Here is a 24,833-nt window from a genome sequence, read left to right on the forward strand (position 1 = left end):
AAACATTGTAAATGTTTTTAGCTACGGCTACGTTTAGGTAGGAATGAAGCGGCCTGTCAAAAAAGAGTTGACACCGCCATCTGTTGGAAATTTATGAAACCTAATAACAATTATAGTTAATTCACAATTTATTATTAAAGTAATGTTTCAAGTTATAAACTATCCTATCTTTTGTATTAACACTAATTAGCTAAACACAACGAGAATTCAAGAATGTTCAAATAAGTACGGAGTTCCTGGACAAAAATGGCAAAAAAAAATAGTTCATATTTAAAGAGAAAAAATGCAAATAGCAACAAATTGTTAGAAATAGCTTTTTGTCGACGAAACATATGTTTTTTCATCGATTTAGTGAATTTTCACTTAAATTGGAACCTTTTACTCTACAAAAACATTAAAACAGACAGCCCTGTTAAGCAAATCGTAATAGAGTTTGCCAATATAATAAAGGACGTAGTTATTGTATCTCAATTTATTCAGTTAAATTATGATAAATCGACAATAAACTACAATTCACGTTTCCTGAACTTAAACCACTAATTGTACTGTCTAAATCTTGTAATGCAATGAGATACTTTGTTAGACAGTACTTGTTATGTGCTTTATAAAGTAAGATATTATGCTACTAAATTCAAATTCTAATATAGATTTATTCGACAAAGATTCGAGCTTTAATTAGAATGTCTTTCCTCTGTACATATAATAAATATGGAGTGTGTATAATATCAAAAGAAAAATTCCAGATTTTGGAAAAATGTATTTGCGTTATTATAACGAAAATTGCATTTAAAATTTTCTTGTCCGTCTGTCTGCAAGCCGCGTTTGTTCCGGGAAACCGTCGAAACGGCTGAGCCGATTTCGACCAGGCTTATGCTGAATGTAACTGACAGATGGGCATATTATAGGCTTCTTTTTTATTTTAATATTGCGTGAAAGAAGTCACGGGCACCAACTAGTGTTGAATAGATTTCCCCACGACATTTGTGTAACTTTTTTTCCTCCAGGCTATGTCCTACATGTTCTTTGATCGAAGCAGTTTTGGAGATAAGAAAGTAGTGGTAAGAAAGATCCATTTGCAATGTTTTAACTATTATAATCCTTTATAAAGACAGACTTCTTTATATTACCAACTAAATAATTATAATTTTCTATGTAAAGACTTTGGCGAAGTACAAGGAACAACTAAAAAGGCAGTAATCGTGTATCGATAAACGTAATTACAACTTATTAGTGTAGATTGATGGTTGAAAAAAATCTCCGGTAACGAGTAATTGACAAGTAAAAAGTCGCGCGCGGTTTGTGGTGTATCGAAGTGAGTGCGAGGGGCGTTCGCTCCGCCTCTCTAGGCGTAGGGAGGGCCGGATGCCGGAGGTGTGAGGGAGGAAAGAGGACCAGTCGCGTTTGCCACCGCGGGGCCAGCGCGCGTTCGTTACAACGCGAATCAACGTGTACGCACGATTACAACTAAAGGAACTGTTTGTGATAAAAAGACAGTGTATTAAATTTTTTTTAAATACTGATTATCTAAATTATTGATTATCGTGTGTGGCTTCTGTATAAAAACTGCAGTGTGACTTTTAATAAAAGTATTTTTTTTTTAATTAATTGCCAATTGGAATATTAGGAATCGATGGTAAAGTGACTTAATACAAAATGTTTATAAATCAACCAGATGATTATTAAAAATGTCCCGTTTAAATAGACAGACTGTTGAAATAAATCGTAGATTATTTAAAAATGGACTTGACAACGCGTCGTGGGGAAGATGGGATTGGACAGACGGTTGTATGCAACGGTACGGAGGTGTGCCGTGACACAGTGAATGGTTCGCAAGGATGTGAGGTGACAGGGATGATAGGAGACACAGCGCCCCCGCAGAGAAAAACCAACTCATTCAGTATACGGAATTTAGTCGGCGCCGAGGATTCCGATCGAAGTGCCGACGGCAATGCAAATTCTAACGAAGGTAAGTTTTTAAACGTATTTGATTATAATAGTTTTATTATTATTCCTGTAAATAGACCTACATTTTTAATACTGTCACCAAATATTGCCAACATTGTACCTAAGTTTACATTCAGAATTGTATAGCTTAGTTTAAAATAATAAATTATTATAAAAAATTTGCTTTATTCCACAATTTTAAAAACAATTTTTTGCTGCATACAATAAGTAATTAGATACGTCATTAAAAAAAAATACTTTTTGTGCAAATAACTACATTAACCATGATTTAATTAAGTTTATATTTAGATAATTTTGCATTAATTATAGCAGCATAAAAAATTGTAATGGAACTGTTTTAATCTCCATTGAAATTATACTAATATTATAAACGAGAAAGTTTAGATGGATGGATGTTTGTTAGAGTTTGTAGCCTAAGCGACTAAATGGATTCCGATGATTGTATAGATGTAGAGAATAGTTTGGAAGAACACATTGACTACTCACTTTTGTTTTTTTTATTTCCACGCGGACAGAGTCGCAGGCGAAAACTAGTTGGTTAATGAACTTAACATCTCGAATGACATTGAGATATTTGAACGCTTCTACCATTAATCATTATTAAGCACTCAATATAATTGCAGGTTAACTTGGAATGTTATTATGTTAATATTTAAGTGCTTCTTACTCTCAAGAAAAATGTCTGTTTTTTAGACAGTATGAGTGAGACAGGAATATGTTTCATATCTGTCCCTATAGTAGACAATCACACTATGCCAATAAGAAGTTTTATAGTCTACAAGGTCTTGCTCGCGACTTTGCGCGAAATTAAAAACTTAGTAAGCAATGTATGTATAGATTATTAATTTTATGGAGATCCCTTGAGCAGTTCTGGAAATAAGTAACGTAAATGGATAGATGATCCATCCAAACTTTTGCATTTTTAACATTTCATCAAAACGATGGCCGGTTATTTATAAAAGTTCTTGTATAAAAATTAAAAACTAAAAAACAATGATTAATACTACATTTTCCTTGTATGCAATTTAAACTAATAATTTTATTAATGAATTAATACTAGGCGTTAATTACTTAGTTTTTATTTCATTATTATTAGTAGGAAAATCCCGTGAAGGAAACAAGTTTTCTGTTAGTAAATTTATCTGTAATAATTAACATAATAATCTTAAAGTGTTATAACATTAATAATAGACTTAACATTACACGATGTCTAAGTTACCATAACTTAAACATTGAAATAAAATTTTTGTGGCGGGCAATTATTAAAAAACAATGCTCTTTGATTCAAATATTTCAGTTAAAATTCTGATTTTGTAAATAAATTGTGTTAAAACAGTAATAAGTATGGTTTATGTTATCTCAGTTGTTACGTAGTTTTTTAATGGTGCAAGATTTTTTTAAATTTCCACAGTAGTTTGTTAGTTATTTCACTACATATAAAAATACTAGCTTTCACCCGCGACCCCGTCCGCATGAAACTGAAAAAAACAAAAATGAATAGCCTATGTGTTCTTCCAGACTATGCTCTAAACCTGTGCCAAATTTCATGGAGATCCGTTCAGCCGTTTAGGGTACAAACGCGAACAAACATCCATCCATCCATTTAAACTTTTGCATTTATAATATTTATATGATATGTAATATGTATAAATCTTTCCTAACACTAGTATAGATAGGGTGGGTTAACTCCTTTAGCTAAAATTGAATTCTTATCGAGGCGGATGATCAAAAGTTGTATTTATTTTCAAAAAATTCAAAAAAATATATTAGTGTTTATGGAGTCATTTCAGTTTTCGGAACTTGAAATTCTCTATATCTGAACTTTTTTTAATTAAATTACTTTAATTACGACTATTTTCCGTTCCATACCTTTTAGAATCTAGACATAGACAATCCATCCATACTTTCTATCGAAAAAAGTAGGGATGGATTGTGTGAAAGAGGATACGCTTAAGAAAGGAGTGGAATCAGATATGACGGCTGATAGAGATGTATGAAAGAGCAGCAAATACTGCGCCGACCCTCCGTAAGGGATAAGGGCAAGTGGATGATGACTTTATAGAATTAACATTAACTATGACAGAGTAACACGACTCTTTGGTACTTTATTGTAATTTGCTTCTTAAAGGAAACACGTTTTTCGTTTACATATATAGTTATTTTTATTTCATATGATTATTTAATGCATATTTATTAAGACAATAATTGAAGAAGAAACATTGTGGTTCGCAATTAAGATATAATTATATTTATTACACTTCCTGAACAACAATCATTGTCAATAAAACGATTATAGATGTTTTTGCAATAACCAAGAACGGCACATGCGTTTAAATTTTCAATTTTACATGTTATTATAATTGGCAATATTTTTTAATTGGGGTCACGGCTTTTTCTTTTTTAAATTTACATTTTTAAAATGGACATGATCATACAAATGGTAATTAAAATGTATTGAAAAAATTCATATTTTTAATATGAAAGCAGGTTTTGCCAGCGACTTTATGCGCGCGTATTTAAAAAATAGTGAGAAGTCTATGTTTTCTTTGTAACCTTTTAAAATATTTTTCTAATTAATTTGATTTTTTTTTGTTTTCCACTTTCCATCAGCATTATACCTTGCCGTGCCAGTTACCTTGTGACGTCACTCGCCCCTAACTAGGCGCTTCCGGGATTAAATTGACCCGCGGGACGGTTAAAAGTCGGTTAAGCGTCGGTAACACTCGCTCCGTATAGCCTATACCTAAAACAACTTTCCGTTTTATTTATTTAGATGTTTACTCTTATGAAAGCTTAAGATTCAAATTTTCTTGACGCAGAAAGTACATACATTGTTATCACGAATATTGTTATTTTTGTGTTTCAATTTGTGGCAAAAATATTTGTAGAATTCTTTTTTTTAAGTAGTGGCTGAATTTCCTGTATAAAATAAAGTTTTTGCCTTAAAATTGATAAATTATTTATCAAATGAAAAACAAGATAAAAAGGCAAAAATCAAATCACAAATTATGCAGTTTCCTGATTGTGAACTATTTGTGCGAATGGTTTTTAGTAGTTTAAAAAAATATTAATACAAATATATATTTTAGAGGAAAGAACTTTTTTATTAACTTGAGAATTGGAAAAAATTATTAATTTGTATTTGCGCTATTATTTGTCGTAAAAATGTATTCATTTTTACAATGTGAAAAAAAAATCTTTGCAATTTTCATAACGACATACTTTTGAGTTTTAAGATTACTTCCTTATATTTTTAACAGTAACAATATTAAATTTGTACTTATAATACTTTAATATTATAGACACGAAAACATTTAATCCTTAATATTCTTAAAGGTAATAACGATCTTATATACCATCTGTTGGCGATGCAATAAACCTTTTTGTGTTTTTATTTTTAATCCTTTTTTAAAATAAGAATATATATTTTTTTATTAATTATTTTTGAATATAATTGAAGCAGTCTTCAATAAGATGTCACAACGCTAGGCTGAATTGTACATATGCTTTTTAATTTGTATATTTTTATTAAAAGTTGATAGTTTTGGTTTTCTTCTTATTTATTTTATTCGCGCGTTCCTCCCCGTACAAGCTCGTCTCTTTCACCATCCGTTATAATTAGACTGGGCAAGTAGCACGGATAAAACTACAATAGAATTAGACGCTTTTCAATATTAGTCTTACTAATGTTATAAACTGATCTCTATGAAATTTAGTATAGATGTAGAGGATAGTCTTGAAGAACATATAGGCAACTCACTTTTGTTTTTTTTTATAATTCCACGCGGACGGATTCGCAGGTGAAAGCTAGTACAAACATGGTTCAATTAAAATGCATACCGCAGTGTTTGAAAAAATTATCACTGTCATCTAGACTAGGGCTAGCTTTCAGCATTGACTTGCAAAACGCTCGTCGCTCCCCCTAGCGGCTTAATTACATTTCCGTTAACTTTTTTATCGTTGTTTTTTGCACTTTATCAAATACGGCGAGCTGCGAATAAGTTGAGGGAAAAGTGCGTAAAAGTATTTTAATGGAGTGCATCGACCCATAACTAGCCATACAAAGATATTAAAATTTTCTACAGTCGAGAATAATGTGTAGAAAATTGATATCATGAGTATAAATTAAATCTTGTATTTATCTATATTATTATAATAAAGCGTAAACATACACTTTTTATAGCCTAAGATGTCTGCAATTACAGCATGTTTTTGAATAATTATTTTTTTTTAATAAAAAGCCCGACACTTACGTCACGCTTTAGGCTATATATTTTCACGCCATAAACTTAGGGGGTAAATATTTTAGATGCAAACCCTAATGTGGGAAAGAGACCATAAGTTGCTGCCAACATCAAGAAAGCAAAATTGTCATAGTAATGTAATTGGTATTTTGACATTTGCAATTGATTATTTGACACATGTAAACAATAAAATGATATATTAATAATTCTATGCGGATGAAGTCGCATGGGAACAGCTAGTATTACTATAAAGTGCAAATAATATTTACTTTTTAAACTGCTACAGAACAAAAAAATCAATTACGATTGTTTATGGTAAATACTTAATTAGTCTTTGGCCATTGCACAACCTTAGGTTACCTATTAACGATCGTTCATCACGCCATGTTATTCGAAGCGAAGTTAAATTTAATAGAATAACTTTCGCCCGCGACTTTGTCCCATTTATCCTTACAGACTTTGGTCTACATCGAGATCCGATCAGCCGTTTAGGTGACAAACTAACAAACATCCATCGTAACTTTCGCATTTATAATGTTAGTAAGCTTTGCAAAGTGGTTATACCGAGTTAAATACCAAATTTAAAAAGGTAACTTTTCCTAATTGCTTTACGGTAGAATATCTAAAAAACACGTGAAAATCGAATAAAAACTCATAATATCATAGATTCCACTGGCGCGACTTTTACAATGCGACAAACTCACCACAGTCGCGTTGTGAACTGCTAAATGGAACCAGACATCAAATATGTTTGCTAAAGTTCTATTAAATCTGATTGAGAACATAGCAATAAAAGAAATAAATATCCTACCCAGGTTATATACAACTTGTCTATTACTTTTCGGGAGCTAATTACCAGACCGTTGCGAGTTTCTTTTGTTTTGACATATCCCTTCACAGTGCGTACACAGAAAAAACAGGATATCATACAGTTATAACACCTTTTATTACGACTCAAGCGAATGTGCTCTATAAAACAACGTCGTCTAGATTGATATTCGCATACACAATGTTGACAGATGGCCTCATGTTAAGGTCATACTTGCAGTAATGTATTTTATTATCATATTTTACATTCTGTTTGTTTAAAACGATAATTAAACATTAATATATCAAGTGAATTAGTACGGCAACGCATGGCTTGTATCGCTAGACGTTAAAGTTTGCAACATAATGTATGGCATTTCATTTGACGGTAGCGGAGTTAGACTGTAACAAGTTAACGCTGGCGTATTAGGTACAATTGCGATAATTGGCGGTGTTGCAAAGATAGAAACATTTTCTTGTTTCATAAAAAAAGATAAACTCTTCTTAAAAATAACCATCAGGTAGCAGTGATTCCATCAAACAACAAGATACAATTAAAAGCTGCGTACTGATTATTCATTTTTCATGCAAAAGAAAAAAATACATTGCCTTAGGAATGTCACGAACTGTGAAGCAATTTGTTGGCGACAGATACCGATTTTTAATTAATCTGATAATATTTGTAAATTGATAATTCATTACAATATTTACTGCATTCTATGCGAAAAAAACCTTCAAGCGACTGTGGCTATAAAAATATACACCGATAAATTACCCGACTGTACCTACTAAGTATAAAAAGTTGCATAAACGTATCTGATAGACCGAAACTAATGATTTTATTTAATTGAATAAATTGTCAGGAAATATATCGGTTATTATAAACATTCAGGGTTATTATTATAAAAATCTGAACCTTAAAAGAAGACTTTTAGAAGACAATTTATGTATTTTGCGAAACAAAATAAATCGTTTGCACATCGAATCCTTTTGGATACCAAATTCGATCTTCTACTTTTCCTGTTCGTAACTGAGTTTCGATTTTTAAAAACAGAATATATCAGTAATTTAATTGATTCAGAATTTGTGCAACATTGAACACACTTCACTGTCATTTAATTGATATGACGTTTTGTAATGTAAAAATTGAACAAGAAAATAATCATAAATGAACAATGGTCCATTACGAGAACATACTTGATCGTTATTAGAAAATATTCGTAACGCAATCGACAAGAGTATGACATTTGTTGAAGTACTTTATACACGGTAGCTGCATATGGTAAATCTAATACGAACTTTATCGATGTTACGACAACGTTTTCACGAACATTCGTGATAAACCCTCTAAAGAATACTTATGGGATCAAAATATGAACATGTAAAAATCAGTCTAATGGAAAAATTTGCAATAAAACGAATCCGTCTCATTAACATCTAGGGCGATAAACACTAGAGACCTTAGTCGCTGCACACTCTATCAGGCACTCGTCGACCTCTAACCAACTGCATCATTACAGTCGGCTTCCACTGTCAACTAACTTTAATACCAAATCCCTTTCATTCATTTGAACAAAACAGAGACAACGATACGTGTGTTAGAACAGTGAAATTCCACAGTTAAAAGACCTACACCTGTCTATGCAGTAGCCGCGAGGAAGTACATTTTCTTTATCTCGATTTATTGATGCTACAATTATTTCCATGATATTAACGCTTCACAGAACAAACAAACACGACGTGTAGAGTGTTAATAGACATAAAGTCTTGGTACATTAACTAATGGCATACATTTATAGTTTATTTGCTAAACCCACTAAGCGTGGTAATACTACAGTAAAAAATAACATCAGATTGAAACAAACAATTTAATAAAAAAGGAAAACCAAATCTTAAACTTGTAAACTTTTTATTTACTTTTAAAATTTGTCTGTTACTTTATTAATGAACAGCGCATACAAATAATTTTAAAAAATACTTTGTACGACAAAGTATTCGTCATCAAATGGAGATTGTCGATTGATGAATTATTATAAACCAGATATTAATTTAACTCCCACATATTTCGAACTATTTAATTAAAAAATACACATACACAATTTGTTATAACCGATTTAGTACAAACTAGTTTCCGCCCGCGACTGAGTCCGCTTGGAATTAAAAAAGTAAGTAGCCTATTTTTTTTTTGAGTTGTCACTGTTTGCCTTGATGAGGCATTTACAGATTCACCTGGCTTGAAGTGGATGAGCGCAGATGGCGCTTAGCTTAAACCTCATTTATGAGTAACTAGGCTCGAGGGCTCCCTCAGGAGCCTTGGCTCGGGCCATTACTTCGTTATTATTACCGGATTGGGAAGTAGCCTATGTTTATCCGTTAGGGCACAAACTCTAACATCTATTCATCCATCTAAACTTTCGTATTTACAATAATAGTAAGATTGTTAAACTAACTAATATTTTATCACCAAGCGGACACTTAACGGCTATTAAGCTATTAGCGATGCATTTGAAGTGAACGCTTTATAATTGCGAGCCTTGGGATTAAATAATTTTCATTTACAATCATAATTGTAGCGGTTAATATCTATTATAATAAAGCGTAAACACACACTTCTTTGTTGCCTAAAATGTCAGCAATTACACCATATTTTTGAATAATTATTTTTTTAAATAAAATCCTCTACACTTACGTCACGCTTTAGGTTATATATTTTCACGCCATTAAACTTAGGGGGTAAATATTAATTTTGTATAAAAAACCCTAATGTGGGAAAGAGACCAAAGTTGTTGCCAACATCAAGGAAACAAGGTTGCCATGGTTTGTCATCATGTCATGTCATTTTGACATTTGCAATTGATAATTTGACACATGTAATAAAACAAAATTTTCATAATTTTGCGCACACGAAGACGCAAGTGAACAGCTGGTCAAGTATATTTATTAAAGTCTTGTAGCAAAACACTGACATATTAAACAAAGGTCAGTTCAAAAACTTATATCTTAAATATGAAAGAACATTTTTCTGCAATTCTAAATATAACTGTTAAATTATCAGAGAAAAGTTAATGTAATTCAAAATAGAGCAAAGCGTATACGGAACCGATTAACCACAAGCTAAACCAAGTCAAATAACTCAAAAAGTCAATTAACTGGAAACAAGCTAAAAGCTAACAAAAAACCGTAAAGAATGCTAAGAATTTGTACACAAATGTAATACTATTAAATAAAAAGACATTTTTTCACACAAATCTCTTTTCTAAATAAAGTGCAGATAACTTTACAAATGACTTACGTTTCTGGAATTTAAAGTAGCGATACGATTATGGGATATTGATATTTAGCTTCAATAAAATAAGGTTTTTATTCGATTGACGCTATATTGTAGTTTTACGGGGTGACATAGGATTTGAGGTATTTTAAAAGTGAGAGTTATCACAGGGGCCCATTAGGGCGCACGCGCGGCCCCACAGACGTCAAAAGGAAACAAATAAACAAGAACATTGATACAAAACGTTTTACAAGGGTTCTTTGAGTTTACTCTGACGTCACTAGTAATTTTAATAAACATGGCATACATGCTTAGTACGGAGCTTTGATTTAATTTTTGTTACTCAACCTATAACGTTACTTTATTTAGGTTATTTGCAGAATATTTTCTCTTAATATTAGAGTTTTAAATTGATAATTAAACCAGATCTTAACTTAGTATGCACATGAATCTATTAAATTGGAATATTATTGACCATAAATATTAAATTCAATGACGCTTTTACATTAACTAGAGCCTTTGGCGAGAATTCATAGAGTTACGCAAAAATAATTCGCAAGCTTGTGGCGGTCATTTTTGTCAGGCACTATAAGTGCCGATCCTCGTCATAATGCCAACACTGATTAAATCTACCGAAATGAGTTTAAAGGCCCTTTTCTTAAGAGGAATGTGGATTTGACGGTGGAGGAGACGCATAGGAAGGGGAAATGTCCTCTTTATGTGCGTCCTCCGTCAATTAAGGGTAGGCAACGCATCTGCAATTGCGGATGTTTATAGGCAGCGGTCGCTTTCATTTCGGTGGATTCAGGTGGCCGCTTGCTCATTGCCACCTTATATTATAAAAAAGGCGTACTTATTTACAAAAGGAACCCTAAAAGTTTAGTATAATGTAGAGCGTAAAAATAAGGTCGAAGTTTGATAGAATGACTCCCGTATTGGATTCTTTTAGATAACATGGCGTTGGAATGCAAGAATTCCAACTCCTTTACACCACTAAAGCCGACTGACATTTATATCTTGGACATAAATTATAGAGTAAACTAAAGGGAATTCCCGAACAAAGTAATTATTATTTACTAGCTGTCCCCGTGCGGCTTCATCCGCATGAAATTATAAAAAATATTTTACTCTTCACATTTGTCAAATTGTCAATTGCAAATGTCAAAATGACATGACATGATGTCAAACCATAGCAACCTTGCTTCCTAGATGTTGACAACAACTTATGGTCTCTTTCCCACATTAGGGTTTTTATCCATAATTTACCCCCTAAGTTTAACGGCGTGAAAATATATAGCCTAAAGCGTGACGTAAGTGTAGGGCTTAATATTAAAAAAATAATTATACAAAAATATGCTGTAATTGCTGACATCTTAGGTAACAAAGAAGTGTGTGTTTACGCTTTACTATAATAGTATAGATGAACTAGGTTTAGATTCAAATGATTTAGGTTAGTTTATTTGTACGTTTTTCTTCACTTTAGAAATTGCTGGTATTAAATAAACATTTGCAGTACAGTAGCACCATACAATTACGTTACAGTAATTATGTACAAGATGTAACATTATCTGATAAGAATGAAATAAAGCAAACGCATTCGCGGGTAATTTACTAGCTAATGGCACATCTTATCTTGCTAATTAAAATACGATTTGGCACAAGGTGGCGCTACTTGTCAATTTACTTCGATTATCAGATTGTTCGTACATTTTCTAGGAAGCTTTAATTTGAATTGCATTATTACAAAAAATTAGGGACGAATCATACCAACTTTAGATTTTAAATTAGGTATTGTTTTCTCAGTTTATTCAAACAAAATGAGCGAGACGACAATAAGTCTCTTAATAAATGTTTCTATAGTGAAAATCTACGACAATGATTGCGCTATTAAAACATAAAAAACAATCAATTAGACAATATTCTTGCATGTTAAGACAACTAGAAATATCTTAAAAAGAAAATTAGATAAAAAAAGCTGTTTATTGTCTTTTGATGGAAAAATTACGAACTTCAGTTAATTAGAAGGGAATAATTTGTTTAAACAAAGACATTCTTGTAATTACAAAAAGTATCATGCGAATAAGTGATTCTCTTTGATTTGAAACATAAGATATCAGAAAAATCATCGCTAGTGTTGCAAAATTAATACTGCATTTAAAATTCGAAAACGTCCAATATTCTAGTTCCGTACTTACTTTTTACACCGTTAATTAGAGTTACCATCTACAACATTTTTCGTGAACAATCTCGTCAATGTATGTTTTTGTGAATTTTGTGATAATATTAAACGAAGGAAGGGAAGTCATTGGCTCCTTTAATACAGAGAATCAACCTAGTAAAGGAGCCCAGGATATATAATCGAAAATACCGAATTTAAAATTGAAAGTGAAAAAAAATGTGTGAAATGTTTACACACTTTTGATTATATATATTCAAAATATTCAAACAATATGCCAAAAGTATTTAATTTTTAAGACCTTTTGAATTTAAAGCATTTAAAGATATTTCTCACAGATTTTGTGACAATTTCAAAATGACAGAATACGCTTTGCTGATCAGTAGCGGTATTAGGGTAAGGCTAGATGGGGCGGTCGCCCAGGACGACGAGCATAAAAGGGCGTCACAAGAGAAATGTAGAGGCGCATGGGCCTTTCTTGGGCTGTTACTCATTCTCATTTAAGGGCAGTAGAAAGGGCGCCCAGGGCAACGGTAATTCTAAAACCATCCACCTACACTCACAATGTCGCCCCAATAAAAATGTCGCGCAATTACCAAATAGGGATGTCACAAAAAAGGGTAAAATTAGGGAGTGTGATGCGTTTAGTGTTCGTGAGTAAATTGATTTTTATTATACGTTAGTGGTCAGAATTAGAAAGGGTTGCTGATTACACTAAAGGTGATATTATAATGCTATTGACACACGCTACGCTGCTCGTGTAATTGAATAGAAAAATAATACAGGAATATATTCAAGTGACCAAGATCTTTTTGTAATACGGTTTATATAAGTTACTAGCTTTGAGTCGCGTCGCCCTCCGTGCGGAATTAAAAATTAGATGAGTAACCTGTGTGTTCTTCCATATTGTGTTATAACGTACGTGCCAAACTTCGAAATCGAAATATCCATCCATACAAACTTTCTGGTTTATAATATGAGGAAGAAGTAAGACGGATATTAATGTAGGAGGTGGCTTGGATTAAAAAAAACTCCGTTTTATCCTCTACCAGCTATTCCCGTGCGGCTTCTTTCGCATGGAATTATATAAAATTTTATTTCATTGTTAACATTTGTCAAATTATCAATTACAAATGTCAAAATGACATGACATGATGACAACCTTGCTTACTTGATATTGGCACCAACTTATGGTCTCTTTTCCACATTAGAATTTTTATCCAAAATAATAATCCCTTAAGTTCAATGGCTTTAAAATATATAGCCTAAAGCGTGACATAAGTCGGGCTTTTTATTAAAGAAAGGATTGTTCAAAAATATGCTGTAATTGCTTACATCTTAGGAAAAAAGAAGTGTGTGTTTACGCTTTATTTTAATAGTATAGATAGATAGAGATCTATCAATAGGTATTGCAATTTTCTTAGGTAATATTTGACGAAATTTGTAATCGAAGATTGTTAATAACATTTCAGCAAACACCTGAATCTGTTAGGAAATGTAATTGATCAATTTATTTCAAGTGAGTATTTGACAGGAAAATTGTTAATAATTTACCTGAAACTACTTAAAATCGATTTAATTTGTATCTTATATACTGTTTATCATACCAATATAGCCAATCAAAATTAAATTATACATGATTGAAAATCAATTTGCAAATTTTAAGTTAAAAAAAAATTACAAGAGAGGTACAAAAACAGAATTGTTTGCCTCAAGTCTGAAAAAGCTACGAAAAATTACTTTATGTAATGCGTTTAAATAATGCAAAATAAATAATTATTTTTATTTACAAACTGTTTTTTTGATTTAAGACTTAATCGAAATGGTCAATAATTCACCAGTTACTATTTTTGGTGAGTATTTTTGATAACAAAGTGGCTTTAATCGCTTTAATGGAGCTTTGCTAAAACAAGGTGATCAAATTGCAACAATCTTACTTCTTACTAATATTATAAATGCGATAGTTTACATGGATGGATGGACGTTTGTTAGAGTTTGTAGCCTAAACAGCTGAACAGATCTCCACGAATTTGGTATGGGTGTAGAAGATAGTATGGAAGAACACATAGGCTACTCACTTTTGTTTTTTTAATTTTAAGCGGACGGAGTCGCGGGCAAAAACTAGTTCCTCAGATTCTAATATTACATTACACTCGATATCGATATTGCTAATTATATGAATTCTGATAAACACAAAATGTAGTATTATAACTTCTTGGTCGCACCGCTCTTCATTTCACTCACCTTAAAAAAGTCAATGCAAACTTTTTATGAAAATTAGTAAACAAAAAACCGATGAAATTGTCCCTTAATTGATCTCAAAAAAATCTTACCGAAAACTAACGCAACAAATTCGTATCTACCGTATTTTTTATTTTTAAACCCTTCAGTGACCAAAAAACACGACAAATAATTAGTTTTCCATCAAGCCACACACGGTGAGTGGGCAAATGGGTTTTTTTCGCCGCTACCTGCCAAATTGCCCACCGGGGAACTATCCGGCGCGTATTAAAATAACATTAGGTGACGCTTACACTGCGCCAACACTCGCCGATTAACAACTAGCCTACTGTTATACAAACTTTTCGGAGATCCGTGGAATTTTTTAGAATTTAATTTGAATATTTAACGTATCTTTTAAAACTCAATTGTAGATTGGTCAAGACAAGTCTTAGGCTGACATTTATAGAACATACAAACTTGATCTTAAACCGATCTAATATTTTAATAAACATGAATTACGTAAAAACAAAAACAACACATGAATAATAAAGCCTTAGCAGTCAAAGAGCGCTCTGTAGACAGTCTTAGACGAAAATATTGGGAACAGAGCCTAGTGCCCTAAGGAAAGTAACCCCTAAGAAAAAGATTAAAAAACTGTAGAATTTAAACTTTCTAAATTAATGTTTCCTTCTTGATTTATACGATTATATTCAGTTATTAAATAAAAAGTTGCTCTTAAAAAGATATGACAAGAACTGAAGACGTAAAACCAGAAGACAAACTAATATTTCGATTACCCAACAATTAGGTAAGGTAAACCATTCATTTATTTCTTTTAAATTTTTAACATATAGTAACATTTTCGGAATTTTTAATTACAACCGCATATGCTTGACATACCTCTTAATGGATCCCCGATATAATTTACTATCAATATTTGAAGCCATCAATTTAAATAAAAACAACAAAAAACCAAAGTCAATTTACGTATAAATCATAACCATTATCTTTTTAAACTTCCATTAATAATTCCTAAACTACGTAATAGGTCTTGTTACGATTAAATTATGAAGGAAGCAATCCAATCTAAACTGATCAAACCACAAATATTAGAACAATAATGTTATCAAATATTACATAACCTCGCCTAATGTTATTGGATTATTGTTTCACTAAAATTACCCACTAATGTAAGTCAACGATCGTTACACTATACTTTGAGGTATTCGTCTAACATTTACATGCCATTAGCAACCAAATTATTGTGTTACAGAACTGTCTTAATCTGTAAAAGAAATTATTAAAGATTGATTACTATGAAGTAAATAAAGACATTATCTTGATTTATTATTTGTAACAGTAATTGAACTTGATTCGTATAAGATAATTTATTCCATAGTTAACTCCATCAGTTCGCTACACGTCCCTACTGTGGTGCTTGCAGCCTACCCTAAAATAGGAATGACTAGGTCATAGTCAACCACTTCACACATGGCTTTAAATTTCTTAAGATATGTGGAGGTTTCGCGATGTTTTCCGTTAACGTATATCGGGTAAATTATGGTTCTGTGAAATTCAAAATTCGAAAATTTTTTTGTACATGACGGGATTCGAGAACCTGCAGTCTATCTTAATATTATAAAGAAGAAAGATTTGTATTTTTGTATGTATTTAGTTCACGCAAAAACTACTGGGCCGATTTTAAAGATTCTTTCACCATTAGAAAGGTAATTTATCTGTCAGAAACATAGGCTTTTTTGTATTTTTTTAATTACATGCGGGCAAAGCAACAGCTAATTTATATAATGTCATGATGGTATTATTCATTTTTAAAAGCGCATTATAAAAGGAATTTTAAAACTTAGAACACAATAGACTGCAAACATAAATCTTACTCGAACCCGCGGCAACCGGGACCGCATAAATAAAAATAATTTGTCAACATACAAATCGCTTAGTTTATAAAAATATTATAAATAGTTTATAGTAACGCGACATTTTCACTGCGGAATTGCGTGTGACTTTTTTTTAAATTAAACTGAAGTTAATTAAAAATGATTAATATGCAGATTAAAAAATATGCGATAAAAGTTAAAAAAATGTTCTTTAACTTTTCGTTAAGTTTACTCTGTGACCTTAAACTTATTGTTTCGAAGACAGCAAATTTTTCTTTACTTTTAATTGACAAGAAAAGTAGCTTGTTAAGACTTGAGAACGCAAGGTGTGATGACTTATTAACACTTCATAAGGTTACAATTTTATTACTTTACCTCAGGGGAATTCAACATTCAAGGGCGTGAGGGGAATGATAGTAACGCCAGCAACGACACTAGTTTAATTTTATTTGCTAGCGTAAAATTTAATTAAAAACCTTAAATAAAATGATTGCAGTCACAAAACTCAAATGCAAAACGATCTGATTTTTATATTGAAATTGAACAATTTATCTTAAGACAAATTGATCCTCTATCTGCGTCCCCTCCTTCGTAGTTTGACGATAGATAGGGCATCTGCAATTGCGGATGTCTATGGGCAGAGGTCGCTTTGCCTTTTCGGCGAATTCAGGTGACCACTTGCGTGGTAGCCACCTTATAATGTTTTTTTTAATTGATCGATGTATTCCGTTAATTTCAAGTGGCTTTTTCGTCACTCTCATTGGTGTAAAATGTACAATTTTCAACTTTCGAATAATGTACATTTAGTACATCGATGGATCAATGTTCTTCTGGCGTTGCAGATATCCATGAACGTTGGATCAAAATGTATTAGGCGAACCACAGTTCGTTTGCCTCTAACTTTTGACTTAAGTTAGTTGTTGTATTATCTATTCAATTTATAAAAGCCTGCTTTATGTACTACTTAATTTAGTTACCGCGGTCAAACAATTCGATTATTGAATTAGGGAAATACCGTAGCGTGGCGCGAAGGGAAACGGACTGTATGAACTAATCCAAAACCTCGTTGGACGTAATTGTGTTGTGACATGTCATCGAGGCAGAGTGTAACCCAATTTAAACCGAATTCCATATGAAACAAGAGCGGTATTTGTACAACAAATTAATAGAAATAAATCGTGCTAGTGTTGTGCTATTCAATTAATATGTCGATAAATGTTAGTCTATTTGTCGATAACAATATTTGTTCGCAATAGGTTTTAAAAGTATTAGTTTTTAAATTGTAGGTTGAATAGTTAATAAATTATAAAACAAACAATGAAAGAGTATTAATTCGTATCAAGATATATAAATTTATACTTTTTCAAGTGACATTTTTTATATCTATAATAGCGTATCAAGAATTTAATCTATACTACGTCCCTTTCTCTTTTTTAAAACCTATTAATTACTAATACAATTGCCATTCGATTGCTTCGTTGCTATAGACCGAGATCGAAGGTTTATCTTATGAAGTGATATTTTTTCAACACGTATATGTATATTAAAAAACATAATATGTCCAACTGACCAGTTCGTATTAAGACATAAATCGTGTAAAGTCAACTTTGTAGCAATAACTAGTGATATAAATCGGTTGATTTCCCGCCATAACTCACCGTGTTAACGCCGACTGACGTTCGGTGTGCGCTTTTTGTGCGTTCACGTAATGATACATAGCCAGTTTCGTTGCAAACGTATACTTTGTAAGGATTTTTCAACTTCTTTTATACAATCAACGTTAGTATATATTTAATTGATCGTTCCAGTAACTTGAAATGTACAATTTAGCTATCGTTAGGTCTTAATGAATTACATTAGTTGCCTTATCTGTTACGTAAATGAATTATATAAATTAAAAGCTTAACACGTTCTAAGTAAAATGATTAAATCTACGGAACACGTGAAATAAATTACCGACAATGGTATGAAATTAATAGGAAAGATTAAAAATTTACCCATTCTTTAACGTCGTTAATATGGTAGATTGTAATAGAACATTGCACGAAGGGAAATATAAGCAAATGAAATAAATATGTTCTATATTAACAGTATTAAATTGGTATGCAAATTATTGGAAACGTCCGATTCGTGCCGCGTCTTCTTGGCGACTGCGACCGATTTCTTCCGCACAATCCCCGCGCCCTTCTAAATTGGAACTCGTCCTCAAACTACCCACATAGCGAAGGAACACCGATAGGAACTAGAACACGAATATGTCAAACATTTCTGAAGCTAAAACAATTTTTCTTAAGTCCCTCTTTGTTTAAATAACGTTTTTAACATCAAAAAGATTGTTAACAACTTAAATTTTAGATTTAAATGTTAAATCGATTACTTAAATAATATCACTGATTTCAATTCGACATTAATTATTGTTTTTGCAATGTCTCCGAAGTGACCGTAAAATGTTTAATAAACTGATTTGCAAATTTTACGGCATTCGTTACACTGAATTAGTGACCAAATTTCAATCAGGAACTCGATGTGGCAGCAATTTTGCTGATAAAAAGTCTAGTTACAAATAAAATTCACCGCAAGTAATTATTAAAACAAGTTCAATAAATGCTTTGTTTCTTTGCCACTTTAGTAATTCAAGACCAGTAGTTAATTCATACTTGCATATCATTTTATACTCCGATTCCCACACTGATACAAATATAATGACTCTTCTCGTATTATAAAGTTATTAGTGTTGGCAATTAAGCTGGTATTATATTTACATTAAAGCCTACCCTCTACCTTCAGTGCGACTAAAGCAGTAGCACAGTACCACAACGGCGCACGCGCACAAAAAGTGTGAATCTAGCTCGCTGCGCCGCGGAAACCTCAAATGACGTGATTTCTTTCTCTATTGCCATTGATAGCACCATTTGTAATGTAAAACGTATTTGTACTTCTAGTTATTGATGATTGTGGTATCCGAACAGATATTGACAACATTTTAAACTCCCATTACAGATACATAGGCAATTTTAGTTTCCACTAGCTTTCGCCCGCTAGCATTAGTAAGATGTGTGTGAGGTTAGTTTTACAAACATGAAAAGCATTATTCAAAGTTGTATTAATATAACTGGAGAAGTTAATAATGATTTGGTGATACATTTCGACGAATGATATACGTAGTGTCGGACAGAAAATGTTGGTAACATCTGCCGGCAGGCGCGCGGCTCGTGTCACCGCGACTCCTGCGCCCCGCGCCCCGCTCTCCGCTCCATTTCCCCCTGTCAATAGGACCACGACCAGTCAAATTGGCCGCAGACTGCCATTTCAGCTTTTTGTCCTACGTTTTTCGCTTCTTTCATAACGAATCCAATCATGGGTCAACAAACTCGTGCTGCGAAAAGCGTTTTCAATTTATAAACTACGTCCAACAATGTGTCTTATTAATAGGTAAGAAATATCCAATTTTCACGTCTCGGTGGAAAAAATTACTCAAAAAAGTGATCGAACCGTTTCGTCTCGGTTCGAACCGGACTTTATTATTTTAGAAATTTAATTTTAGAACAAATCACCAGAACACGAACGGTTAATATGAAAGATCGGTCACAGCAATCGCAGACAAAGATGTTCGACGGAAACAAAGCATAGCAGATTGGGTGGTAATGATTTTTGGGTCCGATCATTTTCCCTTCATCGCCAAAAACTGTGAGAGCGAAGCGAAAACGATATAGCATCGGTTGCTATAATTTCATAGTCGATCCGTTAACAATATGAAGATTATAAAAAGTGATTTCCTATTATGGACCGGCGTTGCACAGAAGATGCGGTTGGACAGAATCGATTTGGCGTAGCCGCGTGAAGTTTGTTTAGTGGAACGATAGCGGGGACTGGTGCGGGGTTTCCGATAGCGGGGAGGGAACAGCAAAAAGCCGACGCCCGCGCCTTGTCACGCCTCTATACAAACTTTATTGGAGTATTAACGATGCTTTGAGTAAATAACTAGATGGGTTTCTTTTTCTTGGTTTTTAGTTAAGAGTTTAATGCCTTGTTGGGACAGATGCTTTAACGGTCCAGCAATCTGTCGCCGGTTATTACGTCAAATTTAATATTGCTTAGTAATTACCTAGTAATTATAATACAATAATGAAATTCATTATCGAAGAAATATTCTGAATATCTTATCATTTAAATATTTGCTATATTTTCAAAGGAACGTCTTGTTTTACCCTCATCCATTACAGGAGTCCTTCGTAGGTCAATTCTTTTAACTTTTTACCACAATTTCTTTTAAGTACTATTGTCTTTTACCTTCTCATTAAAAAAACTTGACTCACTTTTGCCCTGTTATCAGTGACGAGATCATTTCTTTCATTCTTAATTATCTACAGAAAAACAAAACAATGTCCGTGCATCATCTAAAACAACATTGATTTATTTGCACTTTGTACGGAATGCGGAATGGTTTCAACAGTTACGTACTATTGCAAATAGATTACGCCTTGTAAAATAAACAAAGAAAGTGTTATCTCTATTAAAACTACAGGAAGTGAGTAAGGATAATGGAATTTTGCGAATGATAACACAAATACAAAACAAATAATTCAATTAGAACAACTAATCTCAATTAAACAAGTAATAAAAACTTTACTAGTGACGTTGTTTTGCAGATTATCTAAAGAAATATGAAGCAATGAATGATGATAAAACAAGTGATAAAAAGACAAAGAATTCAGAGTAATTCAATCATTACAATAGAAATTTAAGAACCAACAGCCTAACAGTTAGGGATATGGTTTTCCGATCAAGGGTTCCAATCTCGTCATTCGACTATTGTCGTAAACCATTCTTAGCTCAATCTTAGTTGTAACGTAGAAATATTAATCTATTATCAAATTCTGCTAATATTAAAAAAAATCTTCCTTGCTATGATATCGTCCTCTTGTGAGGTTCGCAAATTATCAACTTAATGCGGAAGTAACACCAAAGTTCATCACAATTTAGTCTGATAATCTAGTTGACATCCGGATGCTGTAAATTCATCTATCCTCTATCATTAACTGACAAATTTGTATAAACTGACGCCATTATATGAATAAGTGTCACATCGCAATCTTCAATATGACCAACGTTGTTTGGAATTCAACATACCTATGCTAATAGATATAAGGGTGAGAATAGCATGGTTTAAAGGACAATGGATAGCAATATAGTTGTTTGTATTTTGCTCTGAAACCAGCAAAAAGGCAACAAATAAATAGTGGCGCCTTGTCATTAGTGAATACCGGAAAGGTTCGATTTTTTGCGACACCTATCGGCGGAACTTCAAAAGAACAATGAACTGACAAATCGTTGAACCTTTTTTGCAAATTGGTTGAAAAAATCTCGGCATTGGATTTGTGTTTTGCAATTTGAACGTCTATGAATTAATTTCAAACTTTTAGACAACCAAAACTATGTTTCTAAATAAAAAGTATTTTGTACGAAATTTGACTTCACCACTTGTGGTAGAGTAGAATTCAGTTAGCACTTTCTTTCAGCGATCCTATTTCTTTTTTTATACCTTCAACAGCTAAAATGTATCCACGTTCTAATTTTAATGTTTCAAATTAGATTCCACTAATAAACACCCTTTTAAACGTCGCTTATCTCAGGTTAAGTCTGGTTGTCACCGTGCAAAATTAAAAAAACCAGTGAGTTGTTGAACAAAGTGGGCAAGCTCGTGACTGATGCGACATTGAACCTGAGGTTGGGACACAGTTTATCTTAACGTCAACTATCACGAAATATTAGCAATGATATAGAAATGACTTGCCAGTTAGGTATTTCCTGTTAAATTAAACATTGACTACGGTTGTTTTTTCTCTATAGATTTGAATACTGATGTTTTAAGTAGTAAACAAATATTAATGTGTTTTAGATAAATTTTAAATCGCTGTTCATTATTCAATTTATTTGGCCTCTGATCCTTGAGTCATTTTAGTCACAAGGGATTCTGTATTACGTATTAACACCACAAGTTGATTAAGCTGAACATAAGAAAAATAATTTAAAGCAATAATTTTACAATAATATAACTAGTAAGTTAAATATAATTAAATAAATTTGATGAACCCTGATATCCATATCTAGCCCAGTTTTTTTTTGTAACTGAGTTGTCACTGTTTGCCTTGAAGAGGCATTTACAGATTCACCTAGCTTGAGGTGGCCGAGCGTAGATGGCGCTTAGCCTAAACCTCTTTTATGAGTAACTAGGCTCGAGGGCTCCCTCAGGAGCCTCGGCTCGGGCCGTTACTTCGTTATTATTACCGGATTGGGATCTAGCCCAGTGCATGTTATCTATAATTTATAGAGAACTAGCTTTCGCCAGCAACTCCGTCCGCGCGGCATAAAAAAAAACAAAAGCAAGTATCCTATGTTCTTCCAGACTATAACCTCCATCTATGCCAAATTTCATCGAGATCCCTTCAGCAGTTTAGGCTACAAACTCTAACGAACATTAATCCATTCGTCCAAACTTTCACATTTATAATATTAATAAGATATTAATTTTTAAGTAATATTTTGTTAGTATCAAGTTTACAATCTGAATTTGAAACGTAATTTTCTAGTTTCGATTACAAGCTATTTCCAATAGTAATAATGATGAAAGCTATTTTTAAGAACAATGAATCTTTGTACATAAGTAGCTATAAATTTCGTAAAATAAAACTGGACAAGATCTAAGTGCAGCATCTTATAGAGTAGACCATGTCCCGATAACATTATTGGCACATATTTATTAGCTGATAAGGTTAATAGTTTAATAAGATTATTTTTATAGCAGGAGGGGAGATAAGTTGCGCAGGCGGAGTTGTTTGGCGGGCGCGTTGCGGAGGCTATTGGCCGGCGTGCCTCAGGGGCGGAGTTTGGGCCCCATGTTTTATTTGAATTATGGATGAAGCACACCACAATCGTTTCAACAAACCAGTTGTGAGCGACTCGGTCTCGCGCCCGCTCGCCTCTCCCCTTCTAATTAATTGATGTTTTAATTTAATAGCCAGTTTTGTAATTAGCTTGTTGCATCTAAAACTGACCGTGGTATAAATTTACGAGTTAGTGCTTGTGCTGTGAAATATTGCTTCATTGTACAAGGTGAGTGATTGATAACTTCTTGCCTGTTTATTCATATGAGCTTTTATCAAATGTTTTCAGCAACTGTGATTGTCAACCTAAATGTTCTTTGTCACATATTTAACGTTTTGATGTTAGGTTTGGTTTTATTTGACAATAGCAAAACATAAGGTTGCCAGGACTTTTATTCGTTTTAAATTTATTATTATTGATTAAATAAACTATGGTAAAAATCATTTAGATAATTATGCTTGCCTCTTATATTTAATGAACCGTTTTCTTTCTCTACATTATCGATTTTATTACTTAAGATTTATATTAAGTAGTAACTAAGCTATGTCCTATAAGGAAAGGACATCATTGGATTTTTATCTATGTTATAATATTATTTTTTCCTTGTTCAAATGCATACACTTATGGTACAGTCAGCTGCATAAATCTATACTATTATAATAAAGCGTAAACACACACTTCTTTGTTACCTAAGATGTCAGCAGTTACTGCATATTTTTGAATAACTCTTTTTTTAATAAAAAAAAGCCCTACATTTATGACACTCTTTAGGCTACATACTTTCACACTATTAAACTTAGGGGGTAAATAAATTGGAAAAAATCCTTCATATGGGATAGGGACCATAAACTACAAGCTGCCAACATAAAGGAAGCAAGGTTACTATGGTAACAATTTGACAAATGTAAACAATAAAAAAATCATAATTTTATGCGGATGAACTCGTACGCCAACAGCTAGTATGCAAATGTTTATAAAGCTAAAGAACCTTGTATGTACCTTTGGTATCAATAACACATAAAGATATATGTTGGTATGCTTCCAATTATAAACAAATGTTATTTACGAATTCGTGTTTTTTAAACTGAAGGCCATACAAGTTTTTAATATGTTGTAACTGTATACATGTTTATGCAGCTGATTGTACACTAATGATGATTTTATGCCAATTAATAACTAAAACAATAAATTAATTTATAGAAATCAACACATAATAAAATTGATAAACGATTTGAAAGAATTTTATCACCAAAATCACAAAACTAATATATTTTATAAAGAAACGGTTATATTTTTAGTTTATAAATAAGTATGCAGTTTATACTTTTATTTTCCTTATTATTTTTTTATTATATTTTATAATTTCAAAT

At 32.4% G+C, this 24,833-nt stretch overlaps 1 protein-coding gene across 1 annotated transcript in view; it reads left to right on the forward strand.

Annotated features, from left to right (window-relative positions):
- The first annotated feature begins 1,433 nt into the window (after positions 1–1,433).
- LOC106099903 (homeobox protein aristaless-like) overlaps positions 1,434–24,833 on the forward strand; it is a 60,614-nt gene continuing 37,214 nt past the window's right edge. Inside the window, exon 1 of the mRNA XM_013278592.1 lies at positions 1,434–1,966. Coding sequence (XP_013134046.1) covers positions 1,738–1,966 — 229 coding nt within the window. The 5' untranslated portion in view covers positions 1,434–1,737. The remainder of the gene's footprint in view (positions 1,967–24,833) is intronic.

This window comes from Papilio polytes, unplaced genomic scaffold, assembly GCF_000836215.1.
Source record: "Papilio polytes unplaced genomic scaffold, Ppol_1.0 DF824102.1, whole genome shotgun sequence".
NCBI classification, from domain to species: domain Eukaryota; kingdom Metazoa; phylum Arthropoda; class Insecta; order Lepidoptera; family Papilionidae; genus Papilio; species Papilio polytes.